Source organism: Carettochelys insculpta, chromosome 27 (assembly GCF_033958435.1).
Source record: "Carettochelys insculpta isolate YL-2023 chromosome 27, ASM3395843v1, whole genome shotgun sequence".
Taxonomy (NCBI): Eukaryota; Metazoa; Chordata; order Testudines; family Carettochelyidae; genus Carettochelys; species Carettochelys insculpta.
The window spans coordinates 2499160-2525465 of NC_134163.1; the positions used below are offsets into that span (position 1 = coordinate 2499160).

Here is a 26306-nt window from a genome sequence, read left to right on the forward strand (position 1 = left end):
AAACACTTCTTTCTTCTTCTAGTGATTGCTCATGTGCATTCCAATTTGAGTATGCGCCGTGTGCATGCCCAGTTGCTAGGGCAAAAAGCTTCCAGCCAGTAGCCTTAGGGTCCGTGTGGCACCCCCTGGAGTGGGGCCCATATGGCCACCCATATATGCACCGCCTGACCTGCCCCCCGCTCAGTTCCTGCTTGCCGCTGTGGTTGCTGGAGCTTAACTCTTGTTGAGAGTTCGCTGGTAGCTTTTGTTGTTTTAATTAGTTGTAAATAGTTTAGATTGTTGTCTTTGTAGGAAAATAGTGCCCTGAGCACTTAGTAAGCCGAGGTGGGTCTTTAACCCCCTTCGCGCCAGGTGATGCCTGGCTCTCTGGGTTTTAAAAACTGTTCTAAATGTGGCAAACGTATGCCCAAAAATGACTCTCATAAAGCTTGTCTGGTCTGCCGTGGTGAGACTCATCTCCGAGAGCGCGGCTCTATCTGCAAGGCCTTCAAACCCAGAACTCTAAAAGATAGAGCTCAAAGACTGAAAGTTCTTCTGATGGAGTCAGCCTTGTGCCTGGTGGGTTCCTCGGCAGGAGCGCAGAGCACCACATCTTCGGTGCAGAGCGCTCCGGCACCATTGGTGCTGTCAGAGGTCTCCCGGTGCCAAGAGCTGGACTCGGTGCCTAGCACCTCCTGGCGCCATAACAGCCAGTCTCTGGTGCTTCATAAGAAGAGGAGACAGGACCGGGGCTGTTCCCAAGAAAGAAGAGGGCGAAGACAGGCATCGGGAGAGTCCGCCAGATCGCACCATGAGCGAGGTCACAAAGTGCGGGCATCAACTCCAGCACGAGGCAGGAGCCCGCGCTCTCCCAGACTGTCCTGGATGCTGGAGGCCTTTAGTGCAGCACAAGGCCTCCTGCAATTTACGGTGCCACTACAAACGCTGCACCATGAACCTTCGTCACCCTTGCTCCAGACACCGGGTCAGGCTTCAGGGACCCCGGCACGGTTTCCGACGCCGGTGGGACCCCAACAATCAATTGGCACTGTGCAAACGGGACAAAGCCTGCAGGAGCCAATGAAAGGTACGGGACCCTTGGCACCATGATGGTCATCAGCGTCAGGGTCCACATCAGAATCGGACTCCCTTTATTCCAGCTTGGTGAGGAGCGAGAGTATGAGGTCATCCTGACACAGCGTGCACTGGTGCCACTCCTGATGCACCCTGGAAGGAGAGTGGCAAAGACCCCATCGGGGGCACCACAATGGCCCTTCTGGACCCCATGGGCGATCCATGAGGAGCAAGGGTGAGATGCAGGACTCCCGTTCAGGGTGCCGGGCACTCCCCAGGTGCCGAGATCAGCACTGACAGCATCTCCAGGAGCCCCGCTGAAGGAGCAGCTGGAGTCATCTGCACTGGCATCGATGGCAGCTCCGGCAACGTCGTCGACATCGGCACTGGGACAGTTAGAAGCGACCCAGGCATGGGTGCCACCCATACAGGCACTGGGAACTGTGGTGCAGTGGGCACCGGCGCCAACCGAACCGGTGCCGTCCCAGGTGCAGAATGGCCCTAGTTTCATGGCGCCATACCAGGGACCACTAGGGGGCCCTCCTCTCCAGGCACCAAGCACGGCACCAGATTGTGGTGCCGGGGACTCAAGTAGCAGTGCCGGAATCCTCCGTACCAATGGGTTTAGAGGGCATGTTGACCACATCTTCGTTTTCTCCAGATGAGGCATTAGCTGGATCCTCTGCATCCCCAGTATTGGAGGATGGAGGCGTGTACCAGCAACTATTGAGGAGGGTCACCCAGAGTCTGGGAGTACAGGCGGAAGAGGTCAGGGATGAAGTAGACCCTGTCACAAACATCCTCTCAACCTCTGGACCGTCCAGGGTGGCATTGCCCATTATAAAGACAATTGCCAACACAAATAAGACAGTGTGGCAAACCCCAGCCTCGGCCTTGCCCACAGTTTGGAAAAAACAAACGCCGGTATTTTGTCCTGGCACAGGGAAATGAACATCTGTTCACCCATCCTCCCCCTGACTCCCTTGTCATGGATGCGGTGAACAGTAGGGAGAGATGGGGGTTCAAGGGCCCTCCCCCCAAGAACAAAGACGCCAAAAGACCGGACCTGTATGGTAGAAAAGTTTACTCCACAGGTGGTCTACAGTTGAGAATTGCTAACCAGCAGGCCATGGTTAGCAGGAATGCGTACAATACGGCCAGCTCCATGGACCGTTTCACTGAACTGCTCCCACCGGACGCCAAGACAGAACTTAGGGCCCTGGTAGCGGAGCAGAGGCTCATATCCAGAGCAGCACTGCAGGCCATCCGAGATGCAGCTGATGCAGCCACTAGGGTCATGGCCTCAGGTATTGCCATGCGAAGGGGAACATGGCTTCAGGTCTCAGGACTCTCACAAGAGGTGCAGCAGTCCATTCAAGACCTCTCTTTTGAAGGTCCCTCCCTATTTTCAGAAAAAACGAATAAGAGACTTCATGGCATGAAAGACTCTCGGTCTACACTGCCCTCACTGAGTCTATATACACTGGTGACACAGAGAAGACAGTTTAACCCTAGGCCCCAGTTCAGGCAGTTCCCCCAGCAGCAACAGGGTGGGAACAGGAGAAGGGGCCGCCATAATAGGAGGTGTCAGGATCGCCAAACACAGGACCAGGGCCACCTTAAAACTCCTCCTGGGCCTAGACACCAATTTTGATGGGGCAGTCAGGAGCGATGCACCATCCACTCCCATAGTTCCAGCCCAGGGTTTATTTTCACTCTGCCTATCCCCATTCTACCCTGCATGGTGCAGCATAACTTTGGAACAATGGGTCCTCCGCACGGTAGAAAAGGGATATGCTATACGATTTTCTTCTTACCCCCCTTCACAACCCCCTTCCCCGTCCCTCTTCAGGGACCCCTCTCACGAGATAGTTCTCACACAGGAGGTAGGAACCCTTCTGCAAAAGGGGGCTAGAGAGAAAGTTCCCCAGGAATTCCAGGGGCAGGGATTCTATTCCCACTACTTCCTCATTCCGAAAGTGAAAGGGGGGCTGAGGCCAATCTTGGACCTACGAAACCTGAACAAATTTGTAAAAAAGAGAGTTTTGTATGATATCCCTGGGCGTAATTATCCCAATGCTGGAACGAGGGGACTGGTTTGCCGCTCTCAACTTACAGGATGCATATTTCCATGTAGCAATTTATCCACCTCACAGGAGGTTCCTCAGATTTGTGCTAGGGAAGGACCATTATCAATTCACAGTCCTCCCATTCGGACTCTCCTCAGCCCCAAGAGTCTTTACCAAATGTATGTCAGTAGTGGCAGCCTTCCTACGCAGGCAGGGTGTGCATCTGTTCTCTTACCTAGGCAACTGCCTGATCGGGGTCAGTCACAAGGACAGGTGTCAAAACAAGTACTGCTAATAAGAACAACGTTGGACATGTTAGGCCTCCTAGTAAACGAGGCGAAGTCTGTACTAGCCTTGACTCAAGTCATGGAGTTCGTGGGCGCACATCTAGAAGCAGAGCAAGCCAGAGCGTTTCTGCCACACAGCAGGGTCCAAGTGATGGCGTCTTGCATCCAAGTTCTAATAAGGTTCCCAACCACAACGGCCAGGGGCTGCCTCAGATTGTTGGGGCATGTGGCAGCGTGCACGTTCGTAGTCCAGCATGCCAGGTTACGAATGCGCCCCTTTCAGATGTGGCTCGTCTCAGTATACAGACCTGTCAGGGACAACATAGACAAGTTAGTCACTGCCCCCTGAAGTGTTGACAGCACTGCACTGGTGGCTGGAGGCCGGGTCAGTCTGCATGGGAGTGCCCTTCAGTCCCGCACAACCCTCCCTCTCCCTAGTCACAGATACCTCAGACCTGGGCTGGGGAGCACACTTGGGGGACCGCCAGACACAGGCCCTGTGGGGCAAAACCAACGCTTATCTCCACATAAATGTGCGAGAGCTCAGAGCAGTTCGTCTGGCATGCGAAGTGTTTCAGAACGAGCTGAAGGGGCACTGCGTGGCAGTCAGCACAGACAGCACTACAGCAGTGTACAGTATAAACAAACGGGGGTGCACACTCGTCGCCCCTGTGTCTAGAGGCCCTAGCGCTTTGGGATTTCTGCATCCAGCACCAGATTCTCCTGAGGGCGTTCTACCTGCCTGCGACTCGCAGCTCTCTGGCGGACCACCTCAGCAGGTCCTTCGTGGACCACAAGTGGTCATTACACACAGAAATACTGAATTCAGTTTTCCAGGGGTGGGGACGTCCCCAGGTAGACCTCTTCATCACGCATCTCAATGTGAAGTGCAGGACGTTCTGCTCTTACCAGAACTGAAGTCCATGTTCTTGGGCAGACGCCTTCAGCATCCGTTGGTCAGGCCCATTGCGGTACACCTTTCCACCGATACCGCTCATCTACTGAACGCTGTTGAAAATTTAGTCGGACCGAGTGTCAGTAATCCTGGTGGCCCCGGCCTGGGCTCGACAACATTGGTACTTAGCCCTCTTGGAGATGTCCACTCACACCCCGGAGACGCTTCCACTGCGCCCAGACCTGCTGACACAGGAGGAGGGGAGACTGCGGCACCCCAATCTCCAAGCGCTGCATCTCACAGCATGGAGGCTCCATGGCTGAGACCGGTTGAGCTGGCCTGCTCCAAACCTGTCAGGGAAGTATTGCTGAACAGCAGGAAACCCTCTATAAGGGTAGCATATGTAGCCAAATGCAAAAGATTTACCATTTGGGCCACCCAAAAGTGGAAGTCCGCTGGAGAGGCCCCAATACCAAGTGTCCTATATTACTTGCTGGCTCTGAGCCAGACAGGGCTGTCAGTATCCTCCCTAAAGGTACACCTGGTAGCCATTTTGGCGTCCCACCCAGGGGACAGGAGGTTCTTGGTTTTCTCAGACTCGGCGGTAAAAACAGTTTATGAAGGGAATGGAGAGAGTTAAACCACAGGTTTGGGCCACTCTGCCAACATGGGACCTTAATTTGGTTTTGTGTAAGTTGATTGCTCCCCCTTTTGAACCTCTCACCTCTTGTTCTATGTTGTTCCTTACCTACAAGGTGGCATTCCTGGTGGCCATTACCTCAGCCAGAAGGGTGTCAGAGCTAAGGGCCCTGAGGGTGGACCCAATTTATACGGCGTTCCACAAAGACAAGGTTAGACTAAGACCCCACCCAGCATTTCTGCCTAAGGTGGTCTCCCCTTTCCATATTAACCAAGACATCACCTTGCTGATGTTTTACCCAAAGCCCCATGCCTCCCCTAGGGAGCAGAGTCTACACACCTTGGATGTCCGGAGGGCACTGGCCTTCTATATGGACAGGACCAAACCCATCCGGCAGTCGCAGCAGCTGTTCGTTGCAGTGGCAGACAGGATGAAGGGGCATCCAGTCTCCTCTCAGCAGATCTCCTCCTGGATAGTGGCCTGTATCAGTGAGTGTTAGAAACTGCTGGGAGTTCCCCCTCCGCCAATCAGGGCGCACTCCACAGGGGCACAGGCGTCCTCTGTGGTGTTCTTGGCCAAAGTCCCTCTCCAGGACATCTGCAGAGCAGCCACTTGGTCCTCCATTCACACGTTTGCAGCGCATTATTTAGTTACGCAGCATGCACGGGAAGGCACTGCAGTGGGCAGGGCTGTCCTGCACTCCTTTCGGGGCTCCGACCCCGCCTCCTAGGCATTGGCTTGCATGCACCCAAATTGGAATGCACACGAGCAATCGCTTGAAGAAAAGACAGTTACCTGTTCCGTAACTGGTGCTCTTCGAGATGTGTTGCTCATGTCCATTCCAAAACCCTCCCACCTTCCCCTCTGTCGGAGTAACCAGCAAGAAGGAACTGAGTGGGGGGGCGGCGCGGGCTTTGCCTATATGGGTGGCCATAGGGCACCGCACCAACCCTAAGGCTATGGGCTAGGGCAAAAAGCTTCCGACAACTGGGCATGCACACGGTGCACACCCAAATTGGAATGGACGTGAGCAACACATCTCGAAGAACACCAGTAACAGAACAGGTAACTGTCTTTTCCTGGCAGAACTACTAAGAAATAGCACTGCATTCTGTGCCTAGAGGGACTTCAGATAGCTCTATTCCCAAAAGACTGTCTCTTAACAATAATCCTTACAATAGCTCATTTTATTTCTTTTTACTTTTTGCTGTTTTGGACTAGAATGCTTGATTTAACCTAGACTGCCACCTTGTGGTGTCTTCAAAAACAACATGAAGTCCTGTGGCACCTAAAAGACTAACAGATATTTTGGAGCAAAGTGAGATGCATGAGACTCATAAAATGTGTGTGTCCAAAACCATTGAGACTCATACATCTGATGAAGTGGGTCTTTGGCCACAAAAGCTGATGCTCCAAAATATCTAGTAGTCTTTAAGGTGCCACAGGACTACTTGTTTTTGAGGATACAGACTAACATGGCTACCTCTGACACTTGTGGTCTCTGTTATTAAAGAAAGTGAGTGCTCAGCAAATATCTGATGCTTTATGAAATATTCTGAAAACATTTTAATACTTAATCTTTATATTTACTAATATAAATAACCTATTATAACCTATTTATTTGTCATAATTTTATACCATTTGCTTCTTGCATTTCTGTTTGGGCAAGTGTCAGTAAAGTTTATTTCATCTGGTCAGTTTCATTTTTCAGATTCTCAGTGTTGGAAGTTGCAAACAATGCAGGGGAATGTTTTTAATTGTTCTCATGTCCGTTTTCTAAAAGATGGAAACCTTTTTATCTGCCTTGGCTTTTTTTCTTTTCCTGTAAAAATCTAAACTAGAGCGAAATCACAGCTTTCTTATAAAGCATTCACTGCTAGGCACTCTTGAAAAACTTTATGTAAGATGAAAATATGTAGTTCTATTTATTTTTATGTTTTATGCTAGTTTATTTTTTGCACTTTCTCTTTCACGGTGAAAATACCAGTTTCACATCTCAATTGTCACATGCTATTGCATGACTTTTGAGATGGTTTCATACTCATTAGTGATAATCTCAAAAGCTGGCAGCCCAGAATAGGGTGATCAGATGGCAAGTGTGGAAAAACCAGGGCACTTTTTTGTTTTAGGAGCATGCAGGTTACAGTTACTTATCTAGGACAAAGCCCCTAAAATTGGTGCATTTGGTCATCATAGTCCAGAATCTTTTGCGAGCATGAATTAATTGAAATCACATCATATGTTTTTTTTAAAGAGTGAATCTTGCTGTAGATGAAATGATGTAGAATGGAGTGTTGTGAAATTCTTGAACACTGCTAAACTATGTTGCATTTTGATCTGTCTTGTATGTAGATTGAAAGCTTAAGACTCGTTTTTCCTCTCTCCCCCTACCCTTTTCTTTTACCTTCTATGGGGGGTGAAGTCTGTCCACTCCAGTCCTTCCAACTCCAGTTCCAGCTCAGACTCCAGTTCTGACTCAGATTTTGAACCATCTCAGAACCACAGTCAAGGTGTGTTGCATTAATTGATATCTTTTCATAAATCTTCTTTCTTGATTTGTATAAAGTGGTTTTTGTACTGTATGTTGCAGTCCAGGAATTCCCCAGGAGGATCTCATTGAGATTAAGTGGTGTGGGGAGGGAGGAATGTGCTAGAAGTCTATAAAATCATCAATGATGTGCAAACAGTGAACAAGGGAAGTGTTGTTTACCCCCTTTGCATTATGCATGAACTAGGGGTCACCTAATGAAATTAAGAAGCAGCAGTTTTAAAACATAAGGAAATACTTCTTCACACAATGCAGTCAACCTGTGGAACTTGTTGCAAGAGGATGTTGTGAAAGCCAAAAGTGTAACTGGATTCAAAACACAATTCCGTTAAAGAAAGATATGGAGGATAACTCCATCAATGGCTATTAGCCATGGTGTTCAGGGGTGAAATCTCATTCTCTGGGTATCCCTAAACCTTTGATTGTGAGACACTAGGACTGTGTGATGGGGTAAGTCACTTCATGATTGTCTAGTTCTCTCATTCCCTCTGCAGCGTCTGGCATTGGCCACCATTGAAAGACAGAATACAGGGCTAGAAGGACCATCAGTCTGCCCCACCATGGACATTCTCGTGTTCTCCTTTTTACAGCACTATACCGCAGGCAGAAGTTAAACCTGCTTCCTTGAGGCTATCTAAGGCCAAGGATGTAACTTAGCTTTGCTGAATGGAATTGATGCTTTTGAATTTACTGTGTTCTACGCAACGGAAAAAAGTGTAACATGTATTTGCTTTGAGCAAATATTTGTTGCTTTGGTAGTTAATCTTGGGCACTGAATATACTTGAAACTGGCTTTTTTTCTTTTAAAAAAAAAGATTTTTGTGATCTGTTCAGCTTACAAGATTTTAGTTCATAAATTTGTTCGGTGCTGTATAACATATCTCATTACATCACCAGGCATATGACTTTCTCCAACAAACTCAGTTTGTCCCAGTTAAAAGAAATTGCAGCTGGAAAAGAACTATTAGTTATGTTAAGTTCATCCCCTTGCCAGTGCAGGTTTGTTCCCTTTATTACGTTTCCAATGCTTTGTTCTGTCCAGCTTTACTTACCCCAAGAGATGGAACATTTGCCATTACTTTCAACAGTAATAACAAACTCTGTGCTGAAGCAAATGCTACCTCTTGGGTGGACCCTTAAAACTTAGGCTTGGCACGCACAATGTGAAAAGTTTCTGCTTTTGTTTTGACTTGAGTGAAGTAGAAAATTCTTCAATATATATCTATATAATAATCTTTATTTTTATATAAAACCTTTTTTTTTAAAGAAGTTAGAGTCCTTTTTTCAGTGAACTGTGATAGAAAACTGAATTTCCAACTCATCTTCGGTCTTGAGAAACACAAGCTGATGTTGCCTTGAATAGAACTTCAACATCTGTGACACCTGTCCAAGAAATCATGATTCTTCTGGGTTTCCTTAGGGATAAACTAAGCCAAATTTAGCTCATAGCAGTTAAATAGGGTTCTGTAGCAATCTTGCTGAAGACAAACTGCACTTGCATTAAATTGCATTCCTTTATTTCTAATCTCAGGCCCACTGCGCTCCATGGTAGAGGATCTACAGTCGGAAGAATCAGACGATGATGACTCCTCTTCTGAAGAAGAGGCAACAGTCAAAGCCAATCCAGTTAGTCGGGATTCCAGGTGATGAGAGGGTGAAAGGCACCTAGCCATCTCTTCATTTTGGTTATGTTTATATGTCTAACTTCTCTGACTATAACTTTATCAGAGAATGGAAATGAGGTCGCAGGCATGAGTGCTGGAATGATGGTTTTCTGAAAGGAGCAAATGCACAGAGTGTTCAAGAAGGGGGCCGTGAAGTGTGTTATGTGGCTGCTAGACTTAAGGTCAACAAAGTGGAATTGATATGGTCAAAAGCCCTTTAGACTAGAAAGGGAAGAAGTCAGTAGAATCTTGTGAGAGCAGTTTCACTGGAGTACAGAGGACAGACCCTGAACCTGAAGAATTAGAGGAGAGAGATGAAAGGGAGGTGGCCAAAGCATTTGAAATTTCAGACATGGCCAGTAAGTAGGACCTTACCAAATTTCCAGTTAGAGGATTTTACAAATTAGAAGGTAATTATTTCAACTATTTAAACCTGAAATGCTACAGTGTTGTCTGGATCTTGATCAGAAGGAGGTGGGTGGGGGATGTCACAAGGTTATTGTAGGTGGGGGTTGCTATATTGCTTCCATTCCTTCTGCGCTGGTGCTTCCTTCAGAGCTGTGACACATTGTTCACGACAGTGAATTTGGTTGGGCCCTACCAATAAGACAGTGAGGAACAGGCTTTTTCAATGAAAGCTGCTAGTCCTCACAGTTGCAAAACCTCTTAAACTTTCCACCAATGCAGTGTTGTCCTACTGAGGCCACAGGCAGCCTGTGACATTATTTGCATTGGAATTGCCAAGGGAGGTTGTGGAATCTCCATCGCTGGAGATATTTAAGAACAGGTTAGATAGATGTCTATCAAGGATGGTTTAGATAGTACTTGGTCCTGCCATTGGGGCAGGGGGCTGGCCTCGATGGCCTCTCGAGGTCCCTTCCAGTCCTAGTGTTCTATGATTCTATGATCATGTGGCTCCAGTGATGGACCAAGGCCCTGTGGTGCTAGGCACCGTACAAAATAATTAAATAAACTTCCTATCTCGCCTTTCCTTTTAATCTTACTAGAGTGTTAATAGAGTGAAACCTATGGATGTTGAGAGTGTCACTGGGATTTTGAAGATACCTCAGAGGGGAGAAGGGCTGGAGAGGTATTGGGGGGGCGGGGCACAGAGAAAAGTGATGAAGAGTAGAAATAATAGGGATACCAAAAGGAAGCAAAGTTTTCTGTGCAGTGATGCTGGGTGTGGCTAAGGTAACAAATGATTGTTAGTTGTAGCGTAGTAAATATTGATTATTTTTAAAAATGCAATTCAAGATAGGTGTCCTATTCTGCTGGATGATATAGAAACACAGAAAAGAGACAGCCTGTGAACTATGCCGAACGTACAGCTTAAATACACCAGATGGAAACAGTCATTAACTAAGGAGAAGCATAAAGGCTTTAGGAGCACAAGCCTGAATGCTTTTCAATGGGATTTGTGTTCCTAACTTCTTTAGGGGGTTTTGAAAATTTTTTCCAAAGCTTTATTTTTAAACACCATATTCTGCCCTGTGATCATGCGGGGGGAGAGGGCCTCTGCTGTGGACTGGCAATAGAAATTCACTCAAAGCCTGACTCCGGATCTGGCTGATTAGACTGTGTTTCTGCAGGAACAGGCCAAAAGCAGCAGTAGTAGTATCATCCTTCAGTCTACATAGACTATGGATTGCGCCCTTCGTAGTTCCATTTGGGATCATCATTTGCAGCGTCAGCTGTGACTGTGAAGGTCCACATGAGAGGGACAGTCCTTGCTGCATCTGTTGCATGTGTAATGGGTGTCTGGCAGGTCCTTACTGTGCTTTCTGTGGGCTCGTTTCTCCTCTGCTAGCTGTCTGATCCTCATCTCACCCTTCTGAAAGCCCTTGTATAGTTCCTGCCTCCATCTGCTGCGATCATCTGCCAGCTCCTCCCAGCTGTCCAGCTCGATGTCTATCTCCCTGAGGTCCCTCTTGCAAACGTCTTTGTAGCGCAGCTGGGGGCATCCAGGAGGTCTTTTGCCGGAGGCTAGCTCGCCGTACAGGATGTCTTTTGGAATCCTTCCATTATTCATCCTGTGGACGTGGCCAAGCCAGCAGAGCCACCGCTGCCTGAGGAGGGTGTGCATGGTTGGGATTCCAGCTTGCTCAAGGATGGTGGTGTTGGACACTCTGTCCTTCCACGATATTCCAAGGATGTGCCTGAGGCAGCACAAGTGGAAGACATTCAGCCTCTTTTCCTGGCGGGCGTACAGGGTCCAAGACTAGCTGCCATAAAGGAGGGTGCTGAGGATGCAGGCTCTGTAGACTTGCATTTTGGTGTGGGTGTACAACTTGATGTTATTCCACACTTTCTCGCTGAGTCTGGACAGAGTTGTGGCTGCTTTTCTAATCCTCCTATTTAGCTCAGTGTCCAACGACAGGGTGTCAGTGATGGTGGACCCGAGGTAAACGAACTCGTGGATGACCTCTAACGTATAGTTGTCAGTGCTGATTGATGGAGGTTCAGCAATGTCCTGAGCAAGTACATTTGTCTTCTTTAGGCTGATGGAGAGCCCGAGGACCTTGCATGCTTTGGAGAACTGATCCAGCAGTTTCTGAAGCTGGTCTTCTGTGTGTGACACTACATCAGCGTCATCTGCGAACAGCATATCTCTGATGAGGACTTCCCACACCTTAGATTTAACTTTCAGCCTTGCAAGATTAAACAGTTTCCCATCAGATCTTGTGTGCAGCAAGATGCCCTCTGTTGAAGATCCAAAGGCGTGCTTCAGGAGGAGCGTGAAGAAGATCCCGAACAGTGTTGGAGCAAGGACGCATCCTTGTTTGACGCAACTCCTGATGCTGAAAACATCCAATAATGTGCCGTCATATTGGATGGTTCCTCTCATGTCTTCGTGGAAAGACTGGATCATCTTGAGTAACTGTGGTGGACAGCCTATCTTGTGGAGCAGTTTGAACAGTCCATCCCTGCTGACCAAGTCGAAGGCCTTGGTCAGGTCGATGAAGGCAATATAGAGTGGCTTCCTCTGCTCCCTGCATTTCTCCTGCAGCTGCCTCAGAGGGAAGACCATGTCGACGGTAGATCTCTCTGCGCGGAATCCACACTGTGATTCGGGATACACCCTCTCAGCAATCTTCTGGAGTCTGCCAAGGATGACACGAGCGAACAGTTTACCAGTGACGCTTAGGAGGGAGATTCCACGGTAGTTGTTGCAGTCACTTCTGTCTCCTTTGTTCTTATGCAAGGTTACAATGTTAGTGTCGTGCATATCCTGTGGAACCTCTCCCTCTCTCCAGCACAGCAGCTCATGTAGGGGTTCCAGGAGAGCGTCTGTCTGTGGCACACTTGATTACCTCTGGTGGTATACCATCCTGGCCCGGGGCCTTTCCTACTGCTATGCTGTCGATTGGCTTTCTTCAGTTCATCCACAGTTGGTTCCTGGTCTAGTTCGTCCATTACTGGAAGGAGCTTGACAGCATCAAGGGCTGTATCAACCACAATGTTCTCGCATGAGTACAGCTCAGAGTAGTGCGCGACCCAGCGCTCCATCTCTTTGACTTTGTCAGCGATGACTTCACCAGATTTGGATTTGAGAGGTGCCATCTTGTTCTGGGTGAGTCCTAATGCCTTCTTGATGCCCTCGTACATTCCCCTGAGATTACCATAGTCAGCACTGGTCTGAATGCTGCTGCATAGCTCAAGCCAGTAGTTGTTGGCACAGAGCCTGGCCGTCTGCTGTACTGTTTTTCTGGCTGCTCTGAGTGCTTGCAGGGTACTCTGGCTCTGCGAGCGTTTGTACTCCAGGAGTGCAGTGCGCTTCTTTTCAATGGCTGGAATCATCTCATCGGAGTTAGCTTCAAACCAGTCATTTGTGTTTCTTGCTCTTCTTCCAAACACCAACAAGGCCGTGTTGTAAATTGTATCCCTCAGATGCTGCCATCTGGATGTCACATCGGCACCCCAGGGCTGCTGCGCAGTTCTCCACGAGGGTGTCTCTTAATTTTTCAGCTCTCTCTAAGTTTGCCGTCTTTCGGTCATCAGTGCGGGGCCTTCCAGTTGGTTTAGAGTGGTGCATCTTATTGGGAATCACCTTGAGTTTGGCGCAAACTGTCCAGCGATCTGTATCGCAGTCGGCACTATGATAGCTGCATGTCAGAAGGACATTTTTGAGGTTATCACATTTAGCGATGACCACGTCTAGTTGATGCCAGTGTTTTGAGCGTGGGTGTCTCCATGACACTGTGCTGTGGCTTGGTTTGGAAAAATGTGTTTGTGATGCACAGATTGTGGTACATGCAAAGTTCAAGAAGACGCTGTCCGTTTTCATTCATTTTTCCCACACCGAAGTGGCCTAAGCAGGAAGGCCATGAGTCACGATCGGCTCCAACTCTTGCATTGAAGTCACACAAAATGTACAGTTGTTCGCGAGCAGGTATTTGCGCTATAGCAGCACTAAGCACGTCATAGAACTTGTCTTTTTTACTTCAGGTGCGGCGTACGGGGTTGGAGCATAAGCGCTGACCAGGTGGACAGGACTGGTGCAAGTTTGAAGTATGACCTGAAGGAGTCTTTCTGATCCACCTATGACTAATTCCACCATTTGTAGAAGGGTGTTTCTGATGGCGAAGCCAACACCATGCTCCCTGGGTTCTTCTTGGGCTTCACCCTGCCAGAAAAAGGTGTAGTCCTTTTGCTTTAGAGATCCCGAATCTGCAAGTTGCGTCTCTTGCAGAGCAGCAATGTCAACTTGGAGCCTCTTCAGTTCCTCATTGATGACAGTGGTCTTTCGGGTGTCACTGATGTCTTTGAAGATATTCAGTCAAACCAGTCAGCGTGGTCTGCACGTTCCAACAAGCAAGCTTAAAACTTTGATGGTTTCCTTTTCTTGTTGATTTTTCTTATTGGTTTGCCTGGTGCTCAAATGTCAGTCACTTATCAGGTTTGGGAACCTTAAGCCTCACACTCCCAGTGAGGCAGGTGAACTGTGGCAGGACAGTACCCTACTGGCTGGGGGCTGCCTAGCTTGAGGCGGGCGGTGACTGTCCAGTGAGATGTGATGCTCTCTCCCACTGTCGAAGGCAATCCCTGGTGCTCGTTCTCTAGGCCAATCAAGCAAGAGCTTATAACTGGTATCTGTTACTTCCCTTGTTGGTTCAACACTGTTAAGCAATGCTGGAGTACCTCTCCAGGCACCAGCCTGGGCAGGTTTTTTTTTGGGACCCTGGGCTGCCCAGACGCCAGTGTTCCCCTCTCGGCTTTACTGATATAGTCCAAAGGAGAGGATAACCTCAATGTCTAGTACCAACTCAGCTGCAGGAGTTGCCAGGTCAATGCCAGGAGTTGGCACAGAACCGCCTTAGGACTCCCCTCTGGATTTTCTGTCGGGGTTTTCTCCCTTAGCCTTGCACCTTCCCAGGATAACCCACAAGGGAGTGGGGCAAAAGCATTTCCTGCTTTTATCAGGGGAAATGGCTGGGTTTTGTCTTTTTCCCCTCAGCATTTTGAATCTCATGTTGAACTCTTTGATTTCAAGAATTTGGTCAAAGAAGCAGCTGTAGGTTTTGAATGGGATTCTCTCTCCACCACAAAATACACTACTTTGGTTAGCTTCTTGCTGTATCACCAAGACTAAAAAGCGTGTGGAGCTTTTAAAGGGTCTGTTCCATTTATAGGCAACCTGTTTAAATACAGTTGATGTGTGGTGGTGGTTTTGCGTGTTTGTATAGAGGATGAGTCTTCAGTGGAAATTGTGTGGTTTTTCTCCTTATTCATTGTAAATGTTTAATGCTACTTGCGTACGGTACCACCAGCATTACATAGCATTGAGTTTCTGTACAGGAGCACTAGTGTGTCATAATTTAGAATATATTATTCTGAATTGCCCTGCATTTGAGCCAGGCATTGACCAAAAAGAACTTAACTATGAAAATAAGATTTTTGATCCATGTATTTCTCTTACAACCAAATATCCATTTCCTAATCACTTGTGATGTTAATTCCATGCTATTTGCTTTTTAGATTGAGTCTCAGTGACAGTGACAGTGACAACAGTGCGGACTCCTGTCTGCCCAGTCGAGAACCCCCTCCCAGCCAGAAACTGCCCCCGACTAATAATAAGGTACTTGCAACATGGGTATCGCCACAGTGTGCCGTTGTTAGCTTTGGCTTGGATCTGCATCTCCTTAAACAGGCAAGACTGAATGCCCTGGAAGCTTTGGCTGTGGAAGGAAGTGCAGGACTAGGCCCTTAAAGGGCTCATTTCAGTTGTGGAGGGGGGAATACAATCAACTTCACATCTGGTCGGTTTCAGTGCTCACAGTTCCAGGTGCTATGCCTACTTACAAGACTCCCTGCAAATTTCCATGGTTTAATGTTCATATTTTCTGACTTCTTAATTTTGTGTTCTCCCTAAGGCAGACTGACTACACACACACTAAGCAAACTGGAAAATAGGAATAAGTTTAATAATATATTCAGTTATAGTAACCTGAAGTTGATTGTAACAGTAGCCGATAAATTATTTTGAGTCAGAAGTGATCAGTTGTACAGTATATACTTAACACCATGAAATGTGGCTCCTTAGAACTCAGCAATGCCAAGAGAGCTGTGTGGTGAGGGAGAGCAAATTAAGTACAGTTCTCAGCTGGACGCTAAAAGGGTGTCATAAGGAGGAGGGAGAAAACTTGTTCTTCTTGGCCTCTGAGGATAGAACAAGAGGCAATGGACTTAAACTGCAGCAAGGGAGGTTTAGGTTGGACATGAGGAAAAAGTTCCTAACTGTCAGGGTGGTCAGACAGTGGAATAAATTGCCAAGGGAGGTTGTGGAATCTCCATCACTGGAGATATTTAAGAACAGGTTAGATAAATGTCTATCAGGGATGGTTTAGACAGTACTTGGCCCTGCCATTGGGGCAGGGGACTGGACTTGATGGCCTCTTGAGGTACCTTCCAGTCCTAGTATTCTATGATTTTATGTTGGAATTTCAAGTCGCAAAGTGTGTGATTGCAGCAGTGATGAGACCGTAGCAGATTACATGCAGTTCTCTGCATCTTGCCAGCAAAAGGGCAACACATTGGATCGAATTCAGAGCTGATTAATTTTTATATTGTAACCAAATTTGTCATACCATTCGTTACATTGGTATATCTTAAATGGTAACTATAGATTGCCTGGACAAAAACACCAAGATGGAAAGAAATTTTTGAAAGGTTCATTAGAAATAATGTTGTTAAACTAGTAAGTGGAAAATGCATTATAAATATCAGAAATAGTTTTCTAATTAAGACCTTTTGAATTGTGGATTAATTTGTCAAGGGACAGAAACCACATCACAAGCCAGTGAAAAATGGACAAAATTCTAGACATACCTGGGAGGGCAACAGTTCATTGCTACTCCTAGGAAAAATGGTCTAATGCCTAATAAACCATGACTCCTGTGGTTTCCTGACAGGCTTCTCTCTAGCTTGTTAGCAGTGTGGAAGTTTGCCTGTGCTTACAAGTGCCATCATGAGTGTTTTTTTTTTATCTGTAAGCTTAATTTTTTTTTTTGTTTTTTATACCATTCACTTCCTTATCCAGCACTGTGAAAAATAAGAGCTGTCACTCTGAGTTGCACAGCTGCTGATGTTGTGATCATGACCTTTGCCCAAGTCAATCAAAGCAGCAAGTGTTTCAAGTTTTTGATCATACTTAATGATGGAGAAACGTTTCCCTTCTCTGCCTTCACCCCTGCATCATGCTGTCAAACCATTACAGGTCTGCCTTTCCTGAATTGTTTTTGGTTACAAACCCACCCTATTTGTTTTTGTTTTTGTCTTAGGCCTCTGGAAGAAAGAGTCCAGAATCTTTAAACAAGCCTGAAAAGATCCTGAAGAAGGGAATATATGACAAGGTACTTTTTTTTTATGGAAGGCAGAGCATAATATTGTGGGATACAGGAGGATGTTTCTCCATGAAAATAAGAACTCAGGAGAAGTACTATTGGCCTCCACATTGAAATGATTTTGGCCCGTTAAAGGCTCACACACAGCAATACTGATGCTGGGCGTACAGTAAACCTTCGATTCTACAGACCCCGGTTTAGTGGACTTCGGGAACAATGGATGTCCGCCAGCCCTCCCGTTGTTCCCAAAGTCTGCTGCTAAATCCACCAGCTCCCACCCCTGCAAAGAAAGCGTAACTGCAGCTCGCCGGAGGAGCCGCCGCAGCTACCAGCCACCCTCACCAAGGCTGCAGGAGCCACTATAGCCTGGGCCACCACCATTGCTGGAGCTGCCACACACTCCTCTCACTGGGGGTGAGGCATATACACGGGCAGGCAGGAGGAGCATATAGTAGCTCCAGCAGCGGTAGTCCAGGCTGCAGCAGCTCTAGCCGTGGTGGATCCAGTGGCTCTGGTGAGTCACTCATTTATTGTCGGAGGTGCTAAGTCCAATACACTGAGTCCTTGCTTTTCATGGACTTTCAGGGTTAAGGGACATCCCTCCCCTCATTAGCCCATTAAATCGAGGGTTCACCTGTACTGACTCAAAATTATGTGATAGAAGTGTTGTGTCTTTGAGAAAGGAATGCCGCATCCTTTCCATGTGTTGCCTCTTAGAATAGTTCTCTCTTCCTTTGATCTCTGTTGTTCCCTTTGAGGTGCCTTGTGGCCACAGATGCCATGCATCCTCTATCGACTAGGTAGCTTACACCTGTGCTTAATACTTACTAGGATGCTTTAGAAGGGCAGGTCAATTGTTTCATGTTCTGCTTGCTCAGAACCTTGCTCTCCTAACTGAGACCTTTATTTATCTCAGTGCATATCCTCCTTCCTGCCCCCAGGGCAGCTTCATCCACACACACTATTTAATGTCTTATCAAAACAAACAAGCAGTCATGTAGCACTTTAAAGATGAATAACATAATTTATTAGGTGATGAGCTTTCGTGAGACAGACACACTTCTTCAGATCATAGCCGCACCAGAACAGACTCGAAATATAAAGCACAGAGGTCCAAAAATTGTTAGCGAGGTTGACAAATCAGAAAAATTGTTAACAAGGTTGGCAAATCAGAAGAGCAGAGGGACAGTGGGGGTTGGGTGGGGAAGTCAAGAGGTAGATGAAACATCAAAGTATGTAAAAGAGTCCTTATAATGCGTCAGGTAATTGCTGTCCCTGTTCAAACCATGTGTTTGTGTTGAATTTGAATAGGAATGTTAATTCTGAGCATTCCCTCTGTAGACGGTTGTTAAAGTTCCTTTTCAGTAGAACACAAACTTTCAGATCTTTAACAGAATCGGCCGCTCCATTAAAGTGCTGGCGGACAGGTTTGGGTATTTGGAGATTTTTGATGTCTGTTCTATGTCCATTCTATCTTTGTCGAAGAGTGTTTGCAGTCTGTCCTACATACATTGTGCGTGGACATTGTTGGCCCATGATGGCATATGTGATGATAGTTGAGGAACAGGAGAATGTGCTCATGATTCTGTAATTAACATGGTTAGGTCTAGTAATGGGGTCTCAAGAACAGATATGTGGACAAAGTTGGCAATGGGGTCTGTTGCAAGGAAAAGTTCCGGGATTACTACTATTGTGGTATAGCCTGTGGTTGCTAGTGAGAAGCCTCTTAAGGCTGGGAGGTTGTATATAGGAAAGAACAGGCCTGTCACCTGTGGCCTTCTGGAGTGTGGCATCATGATTTAGGGTAGGTTGTAGGTCTTCAACGCGTTGCAGTGGTTTGAGTTGGGGGCTGTAGGTAATGACAAGTGGTGTTCTGTTATTGGCTTTTTTGGACTTATCTTGGAGTAGTAGGTTTCTGGGTATTGGTCTGGTCCTGTTGGCTTGTTTTTTTCACTTCTACCAGTGGGTAATTCAGGCTTGGTAGAGATCTTGTAGCTTTCAGTCTCTGTCAGTAGGATCAGAGCAGATGCAATTGTACCTTAGGGCTTGACTGGAAACAATGGATCGTGCTGTATGTGCAGAAGGAAGCTAGAAGCATGTAGGTAAGCGTAGCAGTCAGTGGGTTTCCGGCAGAGAGTGGTATTGATCAGGCTATCGGTGATTTGTACTGTAGTATCAGAGAGGTAGCCGAGTTAGTCTGTATCGTCAAAAACAACAGCAAGTCCTGTGGCACCTTATAGACTAGTGGATATTTTGGAGCATACGCTTTCGTGGGCAAAGACCCACTTCATCAGATGCGTGGGGGGGAGGGGTGTTCAGAAGGGATTTAAATAGGATTTATGTCTTGTTTTTATAGTGTAGTGTCCAGGAAACATCTCTCTAGTGTCGAGTTGTCAAGGCATAAGTTGATGGTGGGGTGCAAGTTGTTAGTCTCTGTGGAATTCTTCTAGAGTCTCTTTACCATGGGTCCAAATCATAAAGATGTCATCAATGTGTCATAAGTAAAGGAGGGGTAATAGGGGGTGAGAGCTGAGGAATCATTGTTCCAAGTCAGTAAGAAATATATTAGCTTATTGTGGGGCCATGCGGGTGCCCATGGTCATGCCACTAATCCGGAGATATAAGTTGTCTTCAACTCAGAAATAACTGAGTGAGAACAAAGTTACAGAGGTCAGACACCAGATTAGCTGTAGTAACATGAGGGATGATATTCCTTATTGCTTGTAGTTCATCTTCCTGTGGAATATTAGCCTCTACATCCATGGTGACAAGGATGGCATTGTCAGGAAGTTTTCTGATGTTTTTTGTAATTTCCTCAGGAAGTATCTCAGAGATAGCTGGGAGTGCTGGTGGTGGCGTAGGGTTTGAGAAGGGAGTCCACATAACTGTATAGTGCGGTGCTAAGGGTGCCAATACCCAAAATGGTAGGGTGTCCAGGGTTCCCAGGTTTGTGGATTTTGGGAAGTAAATAGAATAATCCAAGTCGGGGCTCAGATGGTGTGTCTGAGTGAATGAGGCCTGGAGTGGAAGCAGGTAGATCCTTAAGTAGATGGTGTAGTAAAGCACATCAACTAATAAGTTATTTTGTTAGTCTTTAAAGTGCTACATGACTGCTTGTCTGTTGTGCTAGACTACAGACTAACACGGCCATCTCCCTGTTACTAGTTAATTTTCTGAGATGCTAAACAGTCAGAGCGTTTGACTAATTTCTTCAATCTCCTGAAAGGTTTCAGTGTATTGCGGGGCACCAGTGAGTGTTCAGCACAGGCTGCTTGTAGGGTGCTAGTGCAGAGCTTCACCAAGAGAACTCCTCCTATGTAGAAACCCTTCAATATACCTTTAGTTCTGAGCCACACACTGTACTGCTTAAAATCACAGTATGAAGACTACCTGTCGGACTGCAAGCTGGCTTCTTTCCTGCTTCCATATTATTCTGTTAGAAGAGAGCAATGCTTGTGATCTTGGTAGCAGAAGAATCAAAAATACACACTTTCAGTGGTCAGCCTTGTGGTTTCTGGGTGAGATGCTTGTCCCCAGGTGAAACTTCAGGTGCTGTGCTAAGGTGTATCTCATGACTGATTTCTTTGCTTTGGTAGGATTGCTTAAATGAGCTCAGTTTTGCTGGTACATGCATGAATAACTCTGGGACAGCTTTACAGGTAAAGAATCTGTCCTGTGATTGAAAACACTAGAACGGTGGTTCTCAACCTGCTTACCATGGTGGGCCACATATTCAGCTATCTCCTGATGTGTGGGCCACACCTACACAGTATATATATGACCTGCACATCTGCCAGAGAAAGGCTTACTATTTGTCACAAGGCAGCAGTACAATTCACATAGAGATATAGCACCTTTCTTTCCGACACTGGTAAATGTCAACCAAGAGCCTTTTAAATTAGCAAAATAAGACAGAACATTAACTGCTGGAGTTAGTTTACTGAAGGGTGGTCTGATACGTGTATTGCCAACTTCACTTCAGCACTACTTCTGACAGAGATGGGGAGCCCTGCCTAGTGCAGTATGCTCCCAGCCAAGGACTGTCCCACATGCAGCCAGCCCCTTCCCAGGCTCTTCCCCCAGCAGAGGAGTGCCCTCCCCGTCACCCAACCAGCCTAGGATTATTCCCCCTCCCCAGCATCTAGACACACGCCAGCCCTGGACTGGTGCTCATGTTGCCCTGCAGAGACAGGGTGTCCAGTCCAGGGCAGAATGGCACCACCTCTCCATTCTACCAGTACCCAAGGACTGACCCCCAGGCCACCTCAGCAAATGTACCCAACCCCACTTCCAGGGCTTCCCCTCCCCCTCTGCACTCAACCTCCCCATTGAGGAACTGTGCCCCAGCCACTAGCTCCGCCATTAGAGTCTGTCCACCATGTGCTGGCTGTACCATCTCCCCAGAGTCCTAGTCCCCGGTACCCTGCTCCCAGGCCCTAGCCCCCGGCACACCTCATCTCACAGGTCTCCTATCTTGGCAGCACAACACTCAGCCATACAGTCCACTGCGCCTGCCTGCCTTGGTGGTCCTTCTGCTGGGGAGCCTGCTCCAGCTAAGGTCACTAAACCCACAGTCCTGCAAGGAGGGGCACTGAGCACTCTTCCCAGTGCTGCTGGACCTAATCCTGTGCCAGCCATGTTTGCACACGCCTCTTCCCCTCCCACCTCACCCTAGTTATGGCCCTGAGGATATCGTCCATGTGCTGCCTGGACCGCAGGTTGAGAACCACTGCACTAGTGGGTGTTACCAGAGCTTTGCCCTCTTGGCTGTCTTCCTTGAAAGTCTGGTCTAATTCTTAAAACTGCTGTGTTGGGGGAGGGTGTAACTGCCCCTGCTTCCCAGAGGTGGCATGAGTGAATCTTCCTGGGGTCAGTATTTTCAAAAAGTTTCTTCCTCAGTTTTGGTTGGAAGGTTCATACGAACACACATTAGTGTCAGAATCCTGTCACAGGTGACACGTCTACTGAGCGTTGTACTGCAGTGGCACCAGTGAGCACTCAGCACAGACTGCTCATAGAGCACTAATGCAAAGCTTCACCGAGAGACATTCAGCCTGCAGCTGGGTGCTCTGAGTTCAGAGGCTCAGCTCACAAGCCGTTTGTCTGGAGGCAGGCGCATTATGATGCACTGTGAAACACATCTGACTGTGCCCTGTGTGCTCCTCAGTGGGGGGGGGCAACGAGCAAGCTGGCTTGTAAGGGGGAGACTTTGTCTGGCTACAGACTGGACCAAGCGCAGCTGAATTGGTTTCAAGCAGATGATAGCTGGTGCCTTAGACAGCAGAGGAGGGGATGAGAGGTTGAGGTGAGCATGAGAGATGGAGAGGGGCAATGGGAACAAAAAAGGGACAGAAGGCCCTCAAACAGCGGTCCAAAATCTTCCTTGGGGAAGTAACTGCTTCACTTCCCTGGCAGGACTGGAAACATGCCAGATGCACTGTTTTATTCCTCTCTACCCGTCTCTTTCCCAGGCCTACACTGATGAGTTGGTGGAGCTTCACAGACGGCTGATGGCACTACGGGAGCGCAACGTGCTACAGCAGGTAGAGAGGGGTTTGGTTTTTGTGTTACGTTACAGCCTAGATCCTTACAGCTTAGGGAATCTTCTTGCATTACTGACTGAAGTCAGACCCTTTGTGTTTTAAGTGGCACCTGTAATTTCACTTGCAGTATACGATTCACCACAAGTGCGTGATCACTCTTTACTCAAGCAGAAAGCATAGAGAGAATCATAGAATGCTAGGACTGGAAGGGACCTCGAGAGGCCATCAGGTCCAGCCCCCTCCCCCAATGGCAGGACCAAGTACTATCTAAACCATCCCTGACAGACATCTATCTAACCTGTTCTTAAATATCTCCAGCAATGGAAATTCCACAACCTCCCTTGGCAACTTATTCCACTGTTTGAAGCCAGAGATGCATCAGTTGTATTAAAAGGGGGTTGAAATATAGCATACTGGACCCTTCCTACCTGTGCTTGTTTGAGCCATACCAAGCTGGGCTCTCAGGAACCTCTAGAGTGTTAAAAAAATATCCTTACTAACATGGCCCCCAACAGAGACACTCTCCTTGTGCTCCAGCCTCACCGGGGGTGGGGAAGGGGAGATGGACACACAGGTTTTGGGCTTCCCACAGGACCAGACTAACTCTTCTGGGGCTAGTAGATTTTTGTACCTCCACCCCACAGGTTCTGGGGTGGGGTGAAAAATGAGGGATTCACTGTGTAGGAGGGGACCATTGGGGAGAGGAATACAGTTGAGGGGTCTAGGCAGGAGGTAGGGAATCTGTGTGGAAAGTGGGGTGCTGCAGTTGGGGGGCCTGGGAGGGAGGTGGGGTGCAGGTGGGGGAAGGGTTGGGGTGGGATGTGGCATGCAGGAGCAGGCTGGAGGAGGGTGATTACCTGGCGCAGCTCCCTAGGGACATGTGACTCCCAGATGAGCCATTCCCAGCACTGCTGTTCCGGGGGCAGAGGGATCAGCAGCGTGCAGAGCCGCTTCCTTACCCCAGCAAGGCTGAGCCCACAGCTTGGCCGGATCCAGCCGGCAAGGCTCAGCACTCGCTCTCTTTCCCTCCCCACCCCCTGCATGTGTGCACGCACTGGGGAGCTGGCCGTAGCACCTGCACTAGCTCGCCAGGCTGTGCTGAGCCTCATGGGCTGCAGGTTCCCACCTGTTTTAAAGCCCTCTTGTGAGTGTGAAAAGCAGGGTGGGGGGTTGATTGGCTGAACCCTCCCTTCAGTTCCAGTGCACTGGTGTGGCTGAATCTGAGCTCCTCACACACGTCTTTGCTACTTTCCCTTCAGATTGTAAATCTCATTGAAGAGACGGGGCATTTTAACGTTACCAACACCACCTTTGACTTTGACCTTTTCTCCTTGGATGAGACGACTGTCCGTAAGCTGCAGAGTTATTTGGAAGCAGTGGCAACATGACGCTTAGCCTTGGAAGCAGGCTGCTTTTGAACCAGAAATCCCATCTCTTGGTACCAGGAAATACACCCATGGAACTAGGCCTTCTCACTCTCTCAATGCACCCGAAGCACTGCCTTAGAGAACAGCCATGCTCTATGAACGCACAGCCTGCTGCACTTTTTTCAAACATGCACCCATATTGCTGAGCCTGTCCTCCCTCGCTTCGTAAATACGTGTGGGCAAAGGTACTGAGTGAAGCAAAAGATGTGTTGCTCCCAGCTACGCAAAAGTGTGACCTTGATTGGTTTTACTTTGAGAAATTGTGTCTTTAAGAGTACATTTCCAGGTGTCTCTGAGAGCTGAAGAAATGTGGACGATGCTTTCTTTGATATTCAGGGACCAAGTTGCCTGCAGAGAGACTCAAGTGAGTCAGATTTCACCCAGCTCTGTGAAGAATTTTGTGCTGTGTAAACAAGATTGGCTTTTACAAAGCTAGCCATGTGACTTGCAACGGAGAATGCTTCCCAGTGGATCCAGTTGGTCTGTTGCAGAGGAAGTAGATAGTTGCCACTTTTGATCATTTGCAAGTTCTAGAGCGGTTTGATACAATGTGTTACCTATAATCTGATCCCTGGAAGGCATAGTTCCATATGCAGAGTGCAGGGCCTTTTTCTGTGTTTCAGCTTCTCAGAGAGAGACAGTTTCTGCTCTTTGAAGAGGCCTCCAGAATCTGCTGTCTCCCACTGGGGTTTTGAGACTTCTTGTTGATTCAAGCCCCTAAACAAAGTCTCACTCCTGTCAGTCTGCTTTAACTGTAATAGGACTACAAAACTGTAAGCTGTATATTTTTTATATATATATATATATATATATATATATATATATATATATATATATATATATATATATGTATATATATATATATATGTATGTACTGTATGTATAAGAAGGGCCTAGTTGGGTCTCAAGATTTTAAGGGTGTGTTTTTTCTGTTCTGTTTTTTAATGGTAATGGCATGGGAGGGGGTTAATAAGATTTGACTTGTTTGTTTAAATGCCTCTTGTGAACAATTTTAGCGTATGAAAGCTGAACAGTGATCTTCAAAGCATTTTGTGCTCTGAAAGGGACTTACCTGTCTCACTTTCATTCTTCAGTGTTTGAATAACTTTGCCAAAATATGTCATTGGTTCTTGTTCTCTGTTCTCAAAGACGAATTTTCCTATAGTGGCCCCTATAGTGGCTATACACTGGGAAAACCAAAACAAGGGAGTATTTTATCTTGGGACACTCCTAGAAAATGAAAGTATCTTGGAACAAGTGATGTCAGGTTTTTCTCTGAGCTGTCCGCAATGTGGCAGGAAATGGCAAACACTAATCCTAGTTAAACTAGCATCGACTTCCAAATGGAGGTGAGGGAAATACCTCTCATGTCTTCAGAAATTCATTAAACTCTTCTTTCCCAAAGTCAGTATTTTTAAAAAAATGATTTCCCCTTTTTGGTCAAATTTAAGCTTTGCCAGATGTAAATGGGTTGCTGGCAGAGAACTGTGAGGAAAGCAACAGTTTGGAATAACCTATACAAACAACTAGAACCTCTTTCAAAGTTCCACGTGGAGAGCTGGATGAGGTCTAAGACTTCTGCCATGTGCTGTCTCACTTTTCAGTAGGAAATTTTAGTCCCTTGTTTTGATGTTCCCTTTCTTTATCATGGAAATGTTGCAACTAAGAGATTTAAGTGGCAATATAATGATAAGCTTGTTTGAGTTGGGTCATGTTGACCCGATTCCTGTTAGTTCTGTCTGTCTGTATCATTTGTCACGTCTTTATAGAAACGCCAAGCCCGTGCCAGGTCTATCCTGTCATGCTGACAGAGATCTTATCTGTTTTATTTTTTTCCTGATGGACATTTCCAAGCCTGGATAGAAACTATGTACAAAAATGTGCTATGGCAAGGTTAAGAGGATTCCCAGGAAAGCATGAAGCTGCAGTACTGTCTCAAGCTCTGCAATTAAGTAAAGGAAATCACACCCCCGTATGCAAGTTTCCAGAGACTTAGCTTTTTAATGTTCTGCAGATCTCTTCTGCTGTTCAGGGCTTAGTGGGTACATTTAAACTATAAGAGCAGTGTTTGTTTAGACTGTTTTTGATGGAGGGTGTGAATTCTGTAATGTTGCATAATATTCAGCCCCACTCCAAACTTGTTGGTGTGTGGCTATGAATGCAAGTATTTGAAGCCCCAACACAGCCTTGTTCCAGAGACTCAAGGGACCTGTAATGTGAGGCTTTCACCTCACTGAAACTGTAACTGCCACAGAGTGAACTGAGCTCTTTCTATGGAAAGTCCCCGAGACATTCACCTCCTCTCTTCTCCTGAGATCAGCGTCCTTCTCTGCTCC

At 47.1% G+C, this 26306-nt stretch overlaps 1 protein-coding gene across 1 annotated transcript in view; it reads left to right on the forward strand.

Moving 5' to 3' along the window:
- The window catches only part of MLLT1 (MLLT1 super elongation complex subunit), a 60557-nt gene extending 35807 nt beyond the window's left edge, over positions 1–24750 (forward strand). The window contains exons 7-12 of the mRNA XM_074978261.1: positions 7367–7454; positions 9024–9135; positions 15136–15235; positions 16938–17009; positions 22472–22543; positions 23803–24750. Coding sequence (XP_074834362.1) covers positions 7367–7454; positions 9024–9135; positions 15136–15235; positions 16938–17009; positions 22472–22543; positions 23803–23931 — 573 coding nt within the window. The 3' untranslated portion in view covers positions 23932–24750. The remainder of the gene's footprint in view (positions 1–7366; positions 7455–9023; positions 9136–15135; positions 15236–16937; positions 17010–22471; positions 22544–23802) is intronic.
- The last annotated feature ends 1556 nt before the right edge of the window (positions 24751–26306 follow it).